Here is a 19,996-nt window from a genome sequence, read left to right on the forward strand (position 1 = left end):
GCCCTTTCTTTACCTGTGACGCCCGACGAGGTACTAGGTCGCTCAGAATCCATCACCACTATGGCTGTTACATCTGACGTCTTTCTCTTCTTGGTCTCTGTGGTCTGGGATTTGGTCTGTGGGTGGGTCTTGCCTCTCGTGCGGTCTCTCCCGGTCTTCCCCTCTATGGATTTGGACGTCTGGATGATCTTGGCCACATGGGGTTCAGGTTCTACAGCTGGGTTCAATTCTGAGGCCCTTTTAGAATGGCCGGGTTTATTCTCAACTTTAGGCTCTATTTCTTGCCTGATTTTTGAGTCCTTTCTGAATTGGCCTGGTTTATTTTCAGCCTCGGGTTCTGTTCTCTGGTTAATTTTTGAGTTCTCTCTGAATTGGTCGCGTTCATTTTCAGAGGCTCGAGTGCTTCTGGTATCTAAAATTTTGGATTGGTCGATTTTAGAGTCAGATTTTTGGCTGACTTCAGAATGCATATTATCTTCAATGACCTTAGAGCTATTGGGATCCGGGTCTTTGGTTTGTACGGTCTGGCTGGTTTCAGAGGCTTCAGGTTTGGTCTTTTGGCTGGTCTCAGAATCGCCTATTTGACAAGATGAATTACAAGAGACTGCTCTGCCCTGGGGGTCTAAGTCTCTGGTCTCTTTGGGGTCTGCAGCATTAGTTTTTTGGTCCTTCAAGATCCCCATTAGGTCTGGGTCTGAGGTCTGGCTGGCCCTGTGCTCCACGCTCCTGCTCCCTCTATCTTGTTTCTTGGTCTTCCTCTTCTTCTCCTCTTTCTTTTGGTCTTTGGCACCGTCTTCACTCTTACTAGCTCTCTCAGTTTCCTTTCCTGATTTTTCTCCCTCCATTTTGGTCTTTTCTTTATCTGTTTTTCGAAAGATGAACGTATTAGCTAGACTTATTATTGCCTTGAGTTACTGTCTTTATGAGAAAATCTACTTAATGAATAAAAATGCTATGCTTGTTTTGTTTTCTATGTGTTTATTATTAACGTTTAATTTATTTACTTATTTTTGCTAATTTTAAAAAGGAGGATACTCAGGGTTTAGCTAACATAAATTGGGTCTCTCTCTCTCTCTCTCTCGCTCTCACACACACACAAAACCACAGTATCAATCCCTCCACACATACAGTATCAATAAAGCACATGCACACACATTATTCTCGTAACATACTTACATTCACATACAAACGCGCATGCAAACTTCCAAACGACTATTGACACGTACACTGCAAGATTGTATCCCCCATTCACACAACTTCTATCGAGACTGACATGTACACACACAAACTTAGTCCGCAAACACACACACACACACACACACACAAATTACTATGACAGAGAGACATTCATAAAAACACACCCACACATACGCAAACGCACGCGCAACATCGCCATTACAAAATTACATCAACCTCAGGGAGAATATTGCTACTTGATATGTAATTTTGCTGATACAGTAATTAGCGTTGGGTGTTAATAAATGAAGTCAGGCAAAAAAATAAATAAATAAATAAATCCGAGTATTTGTGTCCATAATTTCGTAATATCTTTCTCTGGTGCTATAGCGGGACGCCTTTACGCGGTGACACTGATATAACTGGGTGGTGGAGCTGCCTGGTTATACAAAAAATCCTCAACCCCCTTCCTTACTAACCCCCAAAATGAGGATAATGGGCTATGCAAGAGGGGGACTTCAGCCTGCAGTCCACCAGGTTCACATTCAAATGAAACTAGGGCTATGACAACTACTGTTAATATTATTGTTACCTCTGAGACAGGCGGTAAAAATGAGTTACACAGAGAAGCATGTAGAATTCTGACCGATGCTTAGTTTTCAGAATTATCTTTTTTATTTTTTTCATTTTACTTCCTGGTACCGCTGGACAACTTTGATCGTCTGGTCGAGGCCCGAGTTAAAGATCTGGCTAGTAACCAAGGAGACTCACTCCTCTCTCAGAGCCAAGACACTTTAATTTAATAAACACGGCGTGGTATTGAAGGGCCCGTATGCTCGTCGGTAAGGAAGCTCCCTAACACCTTTTCCAAACCGAATTATTGCTTATTACACCTTACTGTCCTCTTCTGCGTCACTTAAATCATTCTATTACCACACTCTATACTGAATAACGTACAAAACGATATTGGCAAGCGGTGTCGAAAAAACAAAAAATCGGTAAGGAAGAGGTGTTAGGGAGCTTCCTTAACCACCAAGAATACAAGCCAAGGTGTGCCTGTGACCCAGTTCCGTCAAATGAAAATGCCTATATTCCCTGTCCTGTCCGATCAATTTGTACAACAGGAGAAACAGAGTGAAAATCATAGCTCTACCAGGGCGTGTTTCAGACTGTTCGTTTTTTCCGCTATGTATTCGTTCAATTTGGGGGCCATTTCTTCGCAGTCAAAATAAAAAATTCGTGGACGCATCCCTGCCAACAGTGGCGAATAAGAATGATAATGATAATGATAATAATAATAATAATAATAATAATAATAATAATAAATAATCCATACCTGAGAGAGGAAGACGATGGAGTTGGGCTACTGATACGTATAAAAAAAAAATCACAGCTGCTAAAAAATGTCAAAACAAATAAATAAATAAATAAATAAACAAGATAAATAAAAAACTGGCTTCTTACCCTGAGAGAGGAAGACGTTGGAGTTGGGCTGCTGGTAGGTATCGTCTGGAAGGTGGTCTTGGTAGTGTGGGGAGGGGGAGGCGAGAGAGGGGGCGGTGGTGGTACTGTTGGCGGAGTTGGGGGGGCCCTGGTTCCTACGGGCCGCCAGGAGGGGGTGGTGGTGGGAGGGCCCGCGGATGGGGATCTCCGGAGGGGCGGGATCTGGAGGCGTTCCCGAGGCGTCTGTAAATAAAAATAAAGATAAGAAATAAATGAGGAGAATCGAGGTTTGACGATGAGGAGGAGGGTGAGGAATAAAGGCATAAATTATCACCTATTTATTTATTACCTACCTACCTACATACCAACTTACCTATCTACCTGCCCACCCAATTATCTTTTTTTGCAACCACCAAACAAACGATCTCAATACCTACCTACCTACCTACCTATCCACCCACCCACCGACCTACCTACCCACCTACCAACCCACTTACCTAACTCTATCTACCTATCTATTTTGCAACCACTAAGCAATAGATTTCAATTTACAACTAGCCTCTCATCGACACTCACTCTACCATCAGAATCTCAAACCCAACCACATGTTATCTTCCACTATTTGCATCGCTTCCAAAAATAAGTTTAATTTCAAAGCAATTTCCAAACGCCAGAAACTTATCACAACCCAAAATTCACTATTGACTATTTTGCATCCGTTCTAATATGCAAATTGCCTAACAAATAATTTCACACACACACACACACACACACACACACACACACAAACACAAACTGAAAGGTCACACATGTATCACCAATGCATAGGAAACCAGATACACACACACACACACACACACAAATAAATATCACCCAGCAAAAGGACACCAGACTCCACGATCGTTAAGCCCAAAAATACCAGCTCACCAATTACTAAAAAACCAGAGCCAGGGTCCATTATAGGTACTGGGTATCTGGGAACTGTTTTAGGACTGTAATGTTGTTAATACTTAGTGCTTAAAGGTAATTACCCTGAAACACTAATTAAACGCTAAATTAATGACGGCTATTACGAACTCTGTTCCTACTATCTCGTCTCTGCTGCTTTTTTTTAATGCAAAGAAGAAAGAACCAAAGGCTTATCAGTTAACAAACATCAATCTCATAAGTACATTACAAGAATAATTTAAGAAACTATTACGCACGGCTTCGAAAAAGATGATGATGATGATGATAATGATGATGACGATGATAATGAAGATGATGATGATGATGATGATGATGATGATGATGATGACGACGATAATGAAGAAGATGATGATGATGATGATGATGATGATGATGATGATGATGACGATGACGATGACTGGCTGGGTTCAGAAGAAAAAAGAAGAATCATTATCTTGGGAGAACTAATTATCAGCAAACTCAAAAATACGGGCCACACACTCACTACCCAAACCCTCGGAATCCGATCAAATGTAAAATAAAAAATAAATAAAATAAATAAAAGATTGAGGGGATGCCAGACCCTACTCATGCATCCCATCTTCTTAAAAAAAAAAAAAAAGAGGAGGGGGGGGAAAGAAAGGAAAAAAAAAAAAAAACTTACCACAAATCTCCCTGACACTCCCTATGTTCCCCTCGCTTGTCATGCACCCCTTTCCATATGTCAAATGCAACAATAATGCAACACATACTGCAATCACACTCAACATCCCTCCTAACACTCCCTTTGATAGGCTGCAAGCGAATGAAGGGCGTGAATCTATGATGGTGCTCTCTCTGTCTGGTGTGTGTGTGTGTGTGTGTGTGTGTGTGTGTGTGTGTGTGTGTGTGTGTGTGTGTGTGTGTGTGTGTGTGTGTGTGTGTGAGAGAGAGAGAGAGAGAGAGAGAGAGAGAGAGAGAGAGAATCTAAGCCCAAAAAACAGCAATAAATAAAGAGAAAAAGAGGTAGAAAACGTTGTCAACAGAACATGGGAACCAATGTCACGGTTAGTAGGGGGCACTGACATATATCGACTGCATCCCAAAATAGGGGGAGAGGTGACAACAGTGATCCAAGTGATGCCTGACAGTGGGGAGGAAATGTGACACTGTGGCTGATGTGGGGGATAGGGGAGCTAAGAGGAGAGGGAGAAGGGGGCGGATGAGAAGAGGATGGGTGGGGGATGTGGGAGAGGGGGGTGGAAGGGTGGATATGGAGGTGAAAAAGTAGGTGAGAGAATGAATGTTGAAACTGGTAGGGTGGGAAGTACAGGGAGGGAATGAAGCTAAGGGCTGGGGGAGGAAGGGGGAGGGTAGGAATGGGGGTTGAGAGGGATAGGGAGGGCAGGAGAGGGAGGGGGGCAGCAGGAGTGGGGGTGAGAGAGAGGGGGTGGTGAGGGGTGGGGGGAGAGGGATGACAGATCGGAGTGATGGGTGACAATGGGTCGAGAATATGACACTGAAGGGTATGAAGGGGGATGGGGTGGATGAGAGAGAGAGAGAGAGAGAGAGAGAGAGAGACGGGGTAAGGCAGGTGGGAGAAAGGGAGAATGAGAGAGGGTAGAGAAGAAAATGGTTTTTTTTTGGGGGGAGTGGGTAAGGGAGGAGAAAGGGTGTGTGATAAAAAAAAAAAAAATCGAAGTGAGTGACAATTGACTGGGAATATGACACCGAGGGGCTGATGAGGGGGGGGGTACTGGATGTGGGGGGAAAGGAGTGGGGTGACTAGAGGGGAGGGAAGGAAAGGAGACCTGAGAGTGGGAGTGAGTGAGGGGGGGAAGAAAGGGGAAGTGGGGAGAATTGGGGTGAGGGAGGGTAGGATTGGGGGATGGGGAGAGGGGGGGATGAAAGAAGGGAATGAAAGTAGGTGAGAGAAATGACTAAGAAAACAATAGTGAACACGAAAACAAGAACGATAATATTGACGTTAATGAAGACGATGATTAAGATGATTTAGAAGAAGATGCCACTGATTATAAAGACGAAGCAAGTCAAAGAAAATAAAGAAAAATAAATGATGATGGCAAAGACGAAGACAAAGACTCTGGACATGCCTGACAGTATGCCATTCAACCTTGCATGGCAGTCACAGTAAATTGCATGACCCATAACAACCTCAAACTCCCTCGCTATGTGGACAGACCTTGCAGTGTGTGTGTGTGTGTGTGTGTGTGTGTGTGTGTGTGTGTGTGTGTGTGTGTGTGTGTGTGTGTGTGTGAAGGGCGTATATGTGTGTGAAAGGGTGTGTCCAAAGGAAGGTGTGTGTGGGGGGGAGAGGGAAAGAGGTGTGTGTGTGTGTGTGTGAAGGGCGTATATGTGTGTGCAAGGGTGTGTCCAAAGGAAGGTGTGTGTGTGTGTGTGTGTGTGTGTGTGTGTGTGTGAAGGGCGTATATGTGTGTGCAAGGGTGTGTCCAAAGGAAGGTGTGTGTGTGTGTGTGTGTGTGTGTGTGTGTGTGTGTGTGTGTGTGTGTGTGTGTGTGTGTGTGTGTGTGTGTGTGTGTGTGTGTGTGAAGGGCGTATATGTGTGTGCAAGGGTGTGTCCAAAGGAAGGTTTGTGTGGGGGGGAGAGGGAAAGAAATGTGTGTGTGTGTGTGTGTGTGTGTGTGTGTGTGTGTGTGAAGGGCGTATATGTGTGTGCAAGGGTGTGTCCAAAGGAAGGTTTGTGTGGGGGGGAGAGGGAAAGAAATGTGTGTGTGTGTGTGTGTGTGTGTGTGTGTGTGTGTGTGTGTGTGTGTGTGTGTGTGGAGGGCGGAGAGGTAAGGGGCAGAAAATACCATCGTTTGCGTGCATGGAGGTGATCATGATGCAAGGCGATGCAAGGTTGAAACAAGGGGTGCGGGATAGTTTATGACAGTTCCCCCTGCATTAGGTGATTTGAGGGAGGTGATTCGTTTTCTACGCCGCTAGTGGAAGAAAATGGGATGGAGCGTGAGGGGGAGGTTAGTGGAATTGAAAACGTGGGGGTTTGTGTGGATGTTTTTGTTTATTATGTGATTTGGTTATGTTTATGTAGACATGAATGCTGGGGAACACACACACACACACACACACACACACACACACACACACACACGCACACACACACACACAACACCAGCCTAACAAAACACAGCACGAACATTACACAAAAGCACACCGATAATCCTAGGCTTTGAAGGGTAAACAGTAAACAAAATGAACAACAAACATTATAAACATCACATAAACAAGAGATAAAAACAAACATAATCCATACACAAAAACAATAACCGGATGAAGGAAACAGACAAGCACAGGAAAGAGGGGGAAAAAAAGAAGGAAAGCAGGGACAGAAAAGAAAACCTAAAATGGAACAGAGGGGAAAAAAAAAGGAAAATTATTCAAAAGCAATAACAAAATGAAAACACGAGAGAGAGAGAGAGAGAGAGAGAGAGAGAGAGAGAGAGAGAGAGAGAGAAATATCTTATACTGCAGTAATTAGGTCTATAATCGTCTATTTGCTATATCCATCCCCTCCCCTACAACCTCTTATCCCCCCCTACTTTTATCCCCCTCACCTCCACTCCCTTTTCCCCCCACCCCTTATCTTCTCTCTCTCACACCAACTTCTCCCATCTCTCTCCATCCACCTATTAAGCATCTGGTTCCTAAATTCTCTCCCCCTCCCCCAATCCTCGGTTCCCCTCTATCCTCCCCACTCCATCTTTCCTTTACCCTCTCCCATCTACATCCCCATCCCTTTTCTACCCGTCCCCTTTGCCTCCCCCTATCTGGAGTACCTCTACCCCCCTCTCCTACTCCATAAACCTCCCCCCTCTCTCTCTCTCTCTCTCTCCATCCATCCATTCCGGGCATTTGGTCTGTAAATCCACGTTTATCTCCGAACAATCTACATATTGGGGCTAATCCTAGGGAGCGAGGGGGTGGACTGGGGGAAGGGAGAGGGAGAGAGGGACAGGGTTAGAGGGAGAGGAAGAGATGGAGGGAGGAGGGGGGAAGGGGGACTGGGTGGAGGAGGGGCAAAAGGGAAGGGTGCAGTGGTGGATAGGGAATGGAGGGGATGGAGGAAGAGGGGGTGGAGTGAGGGGAAGGGAAGGGGGGTGGGGAACTTAGAGGAACGAGGGAGGGGGGGGGAGGAGGAGAGTGGGAGGTGAAGAAGAGGAAAGTGTGTATGAAGAGGAGGGAAGGGGAGTATAAAGAGAAGGGAGTGGATGGTGAAAAGGAAGAAAAAAGAAAGAAAAATGGTTCAGAAGTGACGAGGGATGACAAAGAGTGAGGGGAAAAGGGATAGGGGGATTTATAATGGAACAGCAATTGGTCAGACGGATGATGGGAGGTGAGGGGAAGGGAGGTGAGGAGAGGGGAAAGGTGAGACGTAAAAGAGAGAACCGAGAAAGGGGGAAATTGAATGAAAGTGAGTGAGTGGGTGGGTGAGAGAAAGTGAATGAGTGAGTGAGTGTACGGGAGGCGTGAGAGAAGGGAACGCGAAAGGGGGAAATTGAGTGAGTGAGTGAGGGGAAAAGGAAACAGCTGATAATACCCAGACTCTGTCACATTATCATACAGGGATCTGACACAATCGAGCGAGAGAGAGAGAGAGAGAGAGAGAGAGAGAGAGAGAGAGAGAGAGAGAGAGAGAGAGAATGTATATATATTCTTTGGACAATATACCAAATAAATAAAAGGCAAAAGATATGGAAGTAATAACCTGAAAACCAACAACGCAAAGGCAGAGAAAATTGAAAAGACACGAATAAGAACACGTTAAGAAGCACCAAAGCCTTATAAATTTTTCACAACCTAGAAGGAAGAATAAAGAATGTTATTTATAGGACAAGAACACGAAAGGAATTGTGACAGGAACAGCACACAACGAACGACACTGATGTACGAAAATTGAAAACACACACGAATACGCCAGGACATTACGAAGGGACATGTCATAAAGATCAAAGACGCTACTGGAATTTATAAGCCAGGAACACGAAAGGAAGGAGTAAAAGGAACTGCACTGAACGAATGACCTCAAAACCATCATTAAAAACACTGCGGAACTCCGAAAACCAAAATTAATTCTTCCTGATGCATACTGGACGGACAGTTTATTTCACACACACACACACACACACGAGCATGACAAGGGTATCAAGTGTCCATTAGCTGTATGGCAAAAATTCCATGGATTGATTGTATGGATATAAGCTTCATGAGGGAAAGGGAAGAGTAGGAAGGTAGGCAAAGGGGAAGGGAACAGTAGGAAGAAAAGGGAGGCAGAGGAGAGGAAAAGAAAGAGGAGAGGAAGGGAAGAAGAGAAAAGAAAGGGAAGGAAAGGAGGGGAAGGGCGGAAGGGGAGGTGAGGAGAAGGAAAAGATAAGGGACTGAGGGAGGAGGTAGAAAGTGGGGAAAGGGGAAGGGAAATAAGGAAAAAACGAGAGGAATGGAAAAGGGGAATGGGGGGGAGGTTCAGTGAGGAGGAAAAATGAGAGACGGGAAGGGAGAAGAAAAAACGAAAGAGTCTGCGAAGGGGAAGAAAGAAAGGAGGTTGAATGAGTAAAGAAATGGAAAAGATAGAGAGTATGGTGATGAGAAAACGATAAAAGGAAGGGATGAAAGGAAAAGGAATGTGAAGGGAATGGAGAAGGAAAAGAAAGACGAAGTACAAAGCAGTGAAGAGGGAGAAAAATGGGCAGGGAATGGGCAAGGAAAGGGAGAAGAGGAGAGGGGATTACATGGGGGGGGGCAGAGAGAGAAGGGGGATTAGAGAGCAAACACGTGACCTTAATCCCCTATGTAATCAGATGGGGAAGCGATGGGTCAGCTGATGGAGAGAGAGAGAGAGAGAGAGAGAGAGAGAGAGAGAGAGAGAGAGAGAGATGGCAGATGAAAGACAGCAAATAAGACAAAATCGCCACACAAAAAGGGCACTGTCAGACAAGAATATGGGTGGGAGAAAGAGTGGGTGTTTGATCAGAGTATGTCAGGGGAAAAAAGAAAAGACAAGCCCTAGAGAGTTGTAAACAGAGTGAAAACCCATCTGTGTGTGTGTGTGTGTGTGTGTGTGTGTGTGTGTGTGTAATTCACCGGGTAGGTCAGGATCACTTGATGGTCGTGATCGTCAGCTTTTACCCTCCCGGAAGGGAGCTGAGAGCTCATATAGTCCGATCTAAGGGCAAGGCTGTGACCTTCACACACACACACACACCCGTCCCCTTGCTCTAGGGGAACAGTAACCACCCACTTCATCAGTGAAACTTTTCGCAACCTGAGCGAGGCGCGAACTCCCGTCCGCCAGTTGGCAAGCGAGAACGTTACCACTGCACCAGCGAGCGGTGTGTGTGTGTGTGTGTGTGTGTGTGTGTGTGTGTGTGTGTGTGTGTGTGTGTGTGTGTGAGAGAGAGAGATAAATAATAGGGCTGAGTGATGGATCCGAATGACAAGATAGAGAGCTGTGGAGTGAAAAAAAAAAAGGAAAAAAAAAAAAAGAGAGATCTAGAAAGAGGTGTGTGTGTGTGTGTGTGTGTGTGTGTGTGTGTGTGTGTGTGTGTGTGTGTGTGTGTGTGTGTGTGTGTGTGTGTGTGTGTGTGTGTGTGTGTGTGTGAGAGAGGGGGGGGGAAGGAAAGGGAGTCTGTGAAAGTAAAAATGAAACGGAAGGAAGGAGGGAGGGAGAGAATTGCAGCCAAGTGGAAAGAGGCTAATTTTTGCTAAAGAAGGGAAGTGGAGGGGAAGGAAGGACGGGAAGGAGGAAAGGAGGGAGCGATGGAGGGATGATGGAGGGGAAAGTTGGATGAAGGAAGGGCGGCAGGGAAAGAGGGAATGTTATGGTGAAGGAAGGAGGGAATATTGAGGTGAAAGAATTGATGGAGAGGAGAAGGTAGAAATGGAGAGGAAAGGGAGGGGACAGAGAAGGGAAGAAGGGAATGGAGAGGCAGAGGAGGGGATGGAGAGGGGAAGGAGATGAGAATTAGGAGATAGAGAGGGGAAGGAGAGGATGGAGGAAGAGAAAAGAATATGGGAGAGCTTTTATTATATGAGAAGGGAGGCGGATAGTGAGCTGTGAACGAAAGACGAAAAGTAAGTGGGAAGAAAGGGAGAGTAAAACGAGGAGAAAAACAGAAGAATGATGAAACGACCTGAGAAGAGGAAGAAAACCATAAGAAAACACGGAAAAAACAATGCACTAAATTATGAAGAGAAAATTTATAGGAGTGAACGAACGCGAGAAAGTAATTTTAAGTACATATAAAATTAATATCACACTAATTCACCGATTGTTTTTCCCTTTCTAACAACAGCCTTTCTGAAATTTAAACTATTCTCTCTCTCTCTCTCTCTCTCTCTCTCTCTCCCCTCATTCCTCCTCCCTTGACAACAGAAACACAGGCTGAATATAACTCGATCTTTCCGTCTTTCTCTGATTCTCTCTTCGTTTTCCTCTTTCCTCCTTACTTCTTTCATTTCCTCTTTTCTCCTTACTTCCTTCGATTTCCTCTTTGCCTCTCAGTCCTTTACTCTTTTCCTGCCAATTCTTCTTTATTTTCTCTTTTTTCCCCCTGTTAGTTCTTCCTTATTTATCATCTTTTCGTCTCCATTATTCTCCTTTCCTCTCTTCCCATCACACTCTCATTTGTTTTACCTCTCTCTCTCTCTCTCTCTGAAACACAAACACACACCAAATAAAAGTAAAGCTTAGAGCTGACGTGATCTCCCGCCTCTGCTGACTTACTGAGGTGAGGTGGGACAGAGAGACAAGAGACAGAGGCAGAAAGAGGACGAGACAGAGACAGTGACGAAGAAACAGGAGACAAGGACAGACGTAGAAAGAGGAGGAGACAGAGACAGACGTAGACCGAGGAGGAGACAGACAGACGTAGACCGAGGAGGAGACAGACAGACGTAGACCGAGGAGGAGACAGACAGACGTAGACCGAGAAGGAGACAGAGACCTAGGTAGAGGGAGACACACAGATAAAAGACAGAAAGACGGAGAGAGACAAAGGTAAAGGGAGAGAGACAGACAGAAAATCACAGACAGACGGAGAGACACAAACATAGAGGAAAAGGCGTGGACAAACACAACGACATAGACGGAGAAAGAAACGCCGAAACAAAGGCAGACGGATGTGACAAGCAGAAGTTAAGTAATGGAGTGAAATGAAGCTGAATGAGATAAAGCAGTGTGTGGTGAGGTGAGGTAAGAAGTGACAGTAAGGAGTTGTATCGTTAGTAGTCAGAGATGAGATGAGGTGAAATATAGTGAAGCAAAAAGGTGAGGTAAGGTGAGGTGAGGCAAGGTGATGAAAATTTGATGATGTAGTTCCACAATGCAAACAAGGTATCAAAACTATCGAGATCTCAAAATAGCAAACAAAGACGGTAAAGAAATACGAATGAAACACAAACACATGAAACACCATATTGCAACACATCCAAAAACAAGACAGCGTAACACCCAGTTCCGCAAAGCAACACAGGACAACGAAACAATGCGAGACGTCGAAACAGCGAGCGGAGCATCGAGCCAGCAACTAGAGCGGGGTGGAACAAGAAGCCAGGGAGCGGAACGGCAGTCATGCGAAACGACCAACTGAAGCCCCAAACATATAAGGGGAGTATATTCGAGGCACAGAGGGCTTCAGGGTGTATTGTGTGTGTAGTGTGTATCTGGGCCGGACACGCCTGATGGGGGGGGGGGGCAGAAGGGGGTCAAGGGGGAGGAGGAGGGGCACCACTGAAGGCACACTAAAGCCTCTCTTAATTGTATATCTCTGTGGGATAAACTCTGCCACTGCCACTGCCCCAGGATACAGATCCCACCTTCCTCTCTACCTACTAACTTACTTACCTACCCTCCTACTAACTTACCTACTAACCTACCTACCTGCCTTCCTTCCTACTTCCATACCAAGGCCAAAATTATTACATGTCATGACTAAATAACGGAATCAGGACTAAATACAAGCGAACAGTTACTCAGAAATTATATACGAGAAATACTGAATCAAACTTCCAAGTAAACTGAATCGTAAGCTTACAAGAAAGCACACACACAGTATCTCTAAAATATAATGAAGCCACAAAAGAGGTTTATGTAAGATAAAAACTTTCAAACGATTATATTCACACAACTGTAAGACACACACACACACACACACACACACACACACAAAGCTAAATCAACATCAAAGTCTACCATTAATATATTCCAAACCCCTGCGTTCTAAATACTGCACCGGGAAATATAACACTGCTCCCGAAGCATCAAAACTTTGCTTCATTAATTTTAGATCCACAACTGCACAAGAACATTACAAACTATTAAATCTTCCCACAAAGGCCCAGTATATATTCAAGACTGGAGTTATATAAATACAACGCGAGGTAATATAAACTAAATACTGTACCGGTTAATACGCGACATCAAAGGCTAGGTATATACTGTATCTATTAAAATAACTGACAAAAGGAGACTTTTTTTTTTTTTACGAATAATTGTTGGCTATGTTTATTAGAAAAAAATAATCACCCATTTCCTGCTTTTTTCCCTCCACTTCAGCAGTAGACATTAACCCCCCCCCAAAAAAAAAAAAAAAAAAATTAAACGTTTGTTCAACACCAGATTAGCAAAGTATATTCCCCCCCCACCCCCACACACAATCCCTCCCCACCCCCCACACAATCCCATCCCACCTCCCCACACACAATGGCTTCCCCCCTCACAATTCCCGCTTCCCCAACACACATTCCCACCCAATTCCCTCTTCTTTCCTCCCGCTTCAGCATCACACACATTACGTCTCTTTACAAAGCCAATCGCAGAGGACATAAACCTGAAGCCCAGTCTAATGTAGTAGCTTTAGTGCCCTAATACATTGCCGGAAATAACGCTGCCCTCCAACTATTGGCTCATATATATTCCAAAACCCAGCCTCGAAAAGGGGGAAAAAAAAAAAGGAAAAGGAAAAATGGAAGGCTCCTAGAAAAGAAAAATGGAAAGAGCCTTGAAATGGGCGGGAAAAATGAAAATGGGAGCCAAAAAAAAAAAATAAATAAAAAGAGGGGAAAACTTATACCTGTATATACATCCCCATATATTCCTAAAAAAAAAAAAAAAAATTGGAAAGAAAAATAAGGAAAAAGGAAGGACCCTCGAGAAAAAAATGGCTTGAAAAATGAAAAAAAATGAAAAAGAATTATATCTACTCATGCTCAAATGCTGCAAAACTGGGCCTCAATATAATAAATAAATAAATAAATAAAAAATAGAGAATGAGAAATGGAAGGAAAGAACAAAACTTATGTATACCCATGCCTCATTTGGGGAAGATTTGCAACCGGAGTGTAAATTCTGCATTGTGAGAATTTATTAAACATTTGTAAATGCCTGATTTCAATATTTACATATAAATTTTGGGGTATCATACGGTATGTGTAAAAGGGATGCTCCTTCCTTTTCCTCTCTCTCTCTCTCTCTCTCTCACACACACACACACACACACTCGTTTCTTCACTCCCCACTTTTCTCCCCCAACCATCCTATTACTCCCTCCTTTCTTCCTACCCCCTCCTCTCTTTCTCCATCCCGGCCCCCTTCCCCCTCCCTCCACAACCCCCCCAAACCTGTCAAACCCGCCCCCGTGGAAGTTTATACCGAAGGGGTGGAGAAAAATACAACTCAAATAGCTTATCGGACGAAATATAGTTTGGAAGCAGTATTGACAAATGGAGGGGGTGGGGGGCTGTGTGTGTGTGTGTGTGTGTGTGTGTGTGTGTGTGTGTGTGTGTGTGTGTGTGTGTGTGTGTGTGTGTGTGTGTGTGTGTGTGTAATGGTAATAGTTACTGATAGCTACACATAACTATACACTTACAGATATACTGATAAGTGGAAACCCAGACCACTAGTGACATTCAGAGGTAAACAAACATTATACAGATTGATGTGAGAGAGAGAGAGAGAGAGAGAGAGAGAGAGAGAGAGAGAGAGAGAGAGAGAGAGAGAGAGAGAGAGAGAGAGACAGACAGAGACAGAGAGACAGACAGACAGAGAGGGGGGGGAAAGCCATCAGCGCAACACAAGGCACAAATGAAACAACGCACAACAGCAACAATAATCCTATCCAACAAACGTTTCCTGTATAATAACGGAATAATTTCAACAAACGTTTCGCTCTCTCTCTCCCACACACGCACACACGGAAACTGTACACCAGCTCAGGGGAGATGGGGGTCAGTGGAAATATCATTACTCAGAACTTAGAGAAAGGTTGAGAGAGAGAGAGAGAGAGAGAGAGAGAGAGAGAGAGAGAGAGACAGACAGACAGACAGACTGACAGACAGACAGAGAGAGAATGAATTGTTATCACATTCACCTTGAGGCTGAGTTCGAATCCAACTGTGATAAGCATTTCAGGTGCGTGAGGTAATGTACCACCATATGCTCTTTTTTTTCCCCCCCCTAATCCCGTCCGCTGACAATGATGAAATTTAGTGTACTGCAAAAACACAGTAAATTCAACACTTAGACTTTCACATCCATTCTCTCTCTCTCTCTCTCTCTCTCTCTCTCACACACACACACACACACACACACACATACACACACAATGAGAATTAAGGTGGATTCAGCACTGCAGATTCTGTTTTAGCAAATCAGAGAGCGAGTGTGAATGTAATTGTTTCTCTCTCCCTGCAGGGTGTGTGTGTGTGTGTGTGTGTGTGTGTGTGTGTGTGTGTGTGTGTGTGTGTGTGTGTGTGTGTGTGTGCATATTATACATATTTATGTATATATATGTATCTACAAACATATATACATCCATAACATACATACATGCAGGCATACATACTGTACACACATCCATAACAAACATGCACGCATATATATTCGTACATACATATGTATACACAAGTTTAGACAAGTATGTATGTACGTACGTATGATGGCGTATGTATGTGTGTACATGTGACAGCATGAGCCAGTGTGAATGTGTGTGTGTGCGTGCAATCCAATTCGGAATATCTCATCTTTTAAAGTGTTTCAGCACAACCCTTGAAATTTATGACCAATGCAGGATAAAACCGCAACACATCTCTCCCCTCCCCACTTCCCCCTCCCCTCCCCACTTCCCCCTCATCTCCCCTCCTCAACCGTCTCCCCCTTCCCCTCCACTCTCTCCCTTCCTCCCCCTCCCCACCACTCTTCCCCTTCCTCCCTCTCCCCAATGATTCTTCATCTTTTTTCTCTCCTCCCCCCTCACAAAACTCCCTTCTCCAACCCTTCCCTCTCCTCCCATTACATCCCCTCCTCCCCTACCCAACCCTTCCCCACCAACATCCCCTCCCCAATACCGCTACCTTTTTTTTTTTCTCTCTCTCTCGCTTCCTCTCCCAGCTCCTTTCCCCTTCCCCTCCTCCTACTCTTCCCTGATGCCTCCACCCTTCTCTCTCCTTTACTCTTCCAACTCCCCTTACCTCTACTCCCCCCACTCCAACCTTAAACCCTCCCATACTCTCCCTTATCTTCCTTTCCCCTCCTCCTGATAATCATTTCCATTCTTATTTCCTTCCATTGTCCTTTTCCCCACCCCTCTCCTTCCCTTCCCCAACCTCCCTCCCCTCTCCTTCCCTTCCCCCAACCTCCCTCCCCTCTCCTTCCCTTCCCCAACCTATTTCTCTCTCCACCTTCTCCCCACCCTTTCCCCTCTTCCCGTATAATTCTCCTCCCTCCTCGTCCCTTTCCCCTCCCAAAACCATCTTCCTCCATTATTCTCTCCTCTTCCCATTCTCTCTCACCCCTACCTCTCTTCCTCGCTCCCTCCCTCTCTTCACCTGCTCCATCATTTTTGTCTCGTTCCCTCCCCATCCCTTCCTCTTTCCCTCCATTCACAATTTTACTCTCTTCCCCCTTCCCCTCCCCTCCACCTCCAGTCTCCCCTTCCTAAATCCCTTCATTTTTTCTCTCTCATTCCTCTCCCTTTCTCATCCATCTTCCCTCCTATCTTCTCCTTTTATTCCTCTACACCCACCACTCTTCCCACACTCTCCCTCCCTCTCTACCCCCCCCTACTCCTTACCCACATCTACCCTCTATTTTCCTCTCCCATTTCTCCTGTTCTTCCCTCCCCTCCAGCTTGTTCTTCCCCCTCCCCTTTCTTCCTCCCTCTAGCCCTCTCCCTTGCTCTCCAGAACCCCTCCCCCTTATAAATTGTCTCCCCCTCCCTCCCCCTGCAATATTTAGATCCCGGAATAACAGCCCAGTAAGGCATATTGAGAGGGGGGGGTTGAAAGATAGCCTGCGAAACAAAACCCCCTCCCACCTCACTGCTCCCCCCCCCATCATCCTCTTCTTCCTTGTTCCAATCATGGCTATCTTTTATCAACTCTCTCTCTCTCTCCCTTTATCCTTCGCATTTACATAATTATCATCATTTTCTTCTGCGTCTTCCTTTCCCTAATCTCCCTCTCTTCCAGTTCCCCCTTTCCTCTAATCCCCTTATTATCATTCTCTCTCTCTCTCTCTCCTCACACTCCCTTCGTACCTATTCCCTATTTTATCACTCTTCAAAATCCTCCTTCCCCTCTCCTGTTTCCTTTTTCCCCTTACTTCCCTCACCGTTCTCCCATTTTCCCCTCACCCCTCACTCACTAATATCTCCCCTCACCAACTTTTAGTCTCCCCTCATAGCCTCACTTCTCTCTTTATCCCTTGATTCATGTCCCACTTCATCTCCCCTCATTTTTCCCCTCTCCTCATAACAAAATGGAGGGGAGGGGTGGTTTATGGAGAGGTGATATTTTTTCCTCCCGTCCCCTCTCCATCCCCACTCCATCCTTTCACTTTTGTTTTTCTCTCTCTCCTGTCCTCTTCACCTCCCCTCCCCACTATTTCCCTCTTCTGTTCTCCCCTCTTTTCTATCTCTTCCTCTCCCCGCTCCTCCTTCCGTATCCTCCCCTACATAACCCACTGCCGCATACATCCATTCTATCCCCTCATCAAATTCTATCTATCTATCCTATCTATCCATCCTTATGTATCTCCATCCGTCTATCTACACATTTTTATCTATGTATCTTCTATCTATCTATATCTGTAACTTCTATCATTCTATCTATCTGTATCTTCTATCTATCTATCTAAAACCATCCTTCTATCCGCTCATCTACCCATCCTGTACCCTCACTAACAAAGGTAGAGTGAAGGGGGGTCAGGTAGTGTTATTATACGGAGGGGAGGAGGGGTCGGCCTTGTGCAAGTGACAGCAGGAAATAGGAGAGGGGAGACGAGGGGAGAGGTGAGGGGAAACGGAGAAAGGAAGTTGAGGGACAGGGAGAAAAAGGTTTGAGAGGGAGGGAGGGAGGGACAGAGAGGGAGAAGAGATTGTGAAGGTAGGAAGGGAGAGGGAGAAGAGACAGAGTGGGTGGGTAGAGAAGGAGGTAGATAGGGAGGTGGGGAGAGGAGGAAGGGAAAGGGAGAAGAGAGTGGGGAAGGAGGAAGGAGGTAAAAGGGAAAAGAATATGGAAGGGTAGATAAGAAGAGCAATGAGAAGGAAACTGAGGAAAGAAATCTAGGGACAAAAAAAAATGGAGGGAAAGGAGAGTGAGTGTCTGAGGTATGGAAGGAAGGAAGACGGAGAGAGATGGAAAAGACTGAGTGAGGAAGGAGGAAGGGAAAGACTGAATGCGGGAGGAGGAAGGGAAAGACTGAATGCGAGAGGAGGAAGGGAAGGGGAAGGGAAAGATTGAATGAGGGAGGAGGAAGGGAAAGACTGAATGTGAGAGGAAGGATAGAAAAAGGTGTACAACGGAAAGCAAACAGCAATAGCTCCATTGGTCGTTTTCAAAGCTGTTTGTTATAGGATGAATTCTAACAATTATTCTATGAGCCAAAGACAGCGATTGGAAGACAGGAAGGTGAGATAAGGAAAGACTGAGGAAGGAAGGGAGTAGACAGGAGCAGTGACAGGAAATGGTGAAGGGAAGCTGAAGGAAAAAGAAAGGAAAAAAGAAAAGGCTGAGAGCAGGAGGGGATTTGAGGGGAGAAGCTGAGGGAGAGGGAGGGAGGAACGAGGGGAGGGAAGGAGGGAATGGTTGAGGAATGGCAGGACGGACAGAGGGGAACGGAGAAAAGTTGAGGGAGAGAGAAAGGTTGAGAGGGTGAGGGGAAACGAAGATAGAACACTGAGGAAGGAATTGTAAAGGAAAAAAATAAAGTTGAGAGAGAGAGAAAAAAAAGAGGGATGAGTGAGACTGAGAGGGGAAGGGGAGTTGGGAGGAGAGGGAAAAGGAAGAGCTTACTTCTTAGTCTCTCTCTCTCTCTCTCTCCACACACACACGCACACACACACACACACACACACACACACATTTTCCATTTCTTTCCCTCATCAACTTATCCAACCCTCCCCTCCTTCTCCCCCCTTCCCCTCCCATCTCCTCCCACCCCAACAGTTAATTTCGAAGCCAATTCCCTCGAGATTATTATATTATCTTTCCCCTTACACCCATAGAGGGGGAAAAAAAGTTAGATGGACAGACAGACAGACGGATGCGAGAGAGAGAGAGAGAGAGAGAGAGAGAGAGAGAGAGAGAGAGAGAGAGAGAGAGAGAGAGAGAGAGAGATGAAAGGTGAGGCGAAACAAGAAACGAATTAAAATGAAAAACATCAAAACCATACGAAAACTATTCTTCAATAAACTGCATCCACACACACACACACACACACACACACACACACACACACACACACACACACACATAAAGCATCCTCCCGTGCAATCAAATAAAAAATGCGTATCGGTGTTAGTGTACGGGGGGATTTAAATGGGGCTGGGATTTAAATGGGGCTGGGATTTAAATGGAGCTGGGATTTAAATGGGCTGGGCTTTTAATGGGGTTGGGATTTAAATGGGGTTGGGATTTAAATGGGTTGAGCTTTAGTGTTGTGTAGCGGGAATAACATTGTGGTGGGGAATATGGACGGATGGTGGAGGGGGGGGGTGATACTATTGTAGTGGGGTGGAAGGAGGTGGGTGGGAGGGGAGGAAGAGGTGGGGTTAAGGTGCGTTGGAGGGAAAGGGTGGCGGTGAGGGAGGGGAGGTGAAAGAGGGGGCGGGGGAGGGTAAGGGAAGGAGGGGGTGAGAGGATGGGAAGGGAAAGGTAGAGTGAAAGTGAAGGGGTGGGGATGAACTGGGGGAAAGGTTAGAGGGGGAAGAGGTGGGTGGGTGGGACAGAAGGGAAGGGGGAAGAAGAGAGGAATGGGAAGAAAGGAAGGGGAAACAAAGGAAGAGAAAGAATGGATGGGTGAAGAAGAAGAAGGGAAAGGGGAAGAAGAAAGGATGGGTGAAGAAGAAGAAGAGAAGGGGTTGAGGTAAACTGGGGGAGGGGTGAAGAGGGGGAGGAATTATAGAGGGATGGAGGG

General features: G+C 45.4%; 1 protein-coding gene across 1 annotated transcript in view; it reads right to left on the reverse strand.

Moving 5' to 3' along the window:
- Positions 1-19,996, reverse strand: part of Ten-a (Teneurin-a transmembrane protein) — a 475,834-nt gene that overhangs the window by 296,111 nt on the left and 159,727 nt on the right. The window contains 1 exon segment of the mRNA XM_080281215.1: positions 2,641-2,862. Within this exon segment, the coding sequence (XP_080137341.1) occupies positions 2,641-2,862 (222 nt within the window).

The sequence above is a fragment of the Coenobita brevimanus genome, chromosome 88, assembly GCF_032717465.1.
Source record: "Coenobita brevimanus isolate Jiangsu-jjx chromosome 88, ASM3271746v2, whole genome shotgun sequence".
In the NCBI taxonomy this organism is placed as follows: Eukaryota; Metazoa; Arthropoda; class Malacostraca; order Decapoda; family Coenobitidae; genus Coenobita; species Coenobita brevimanus.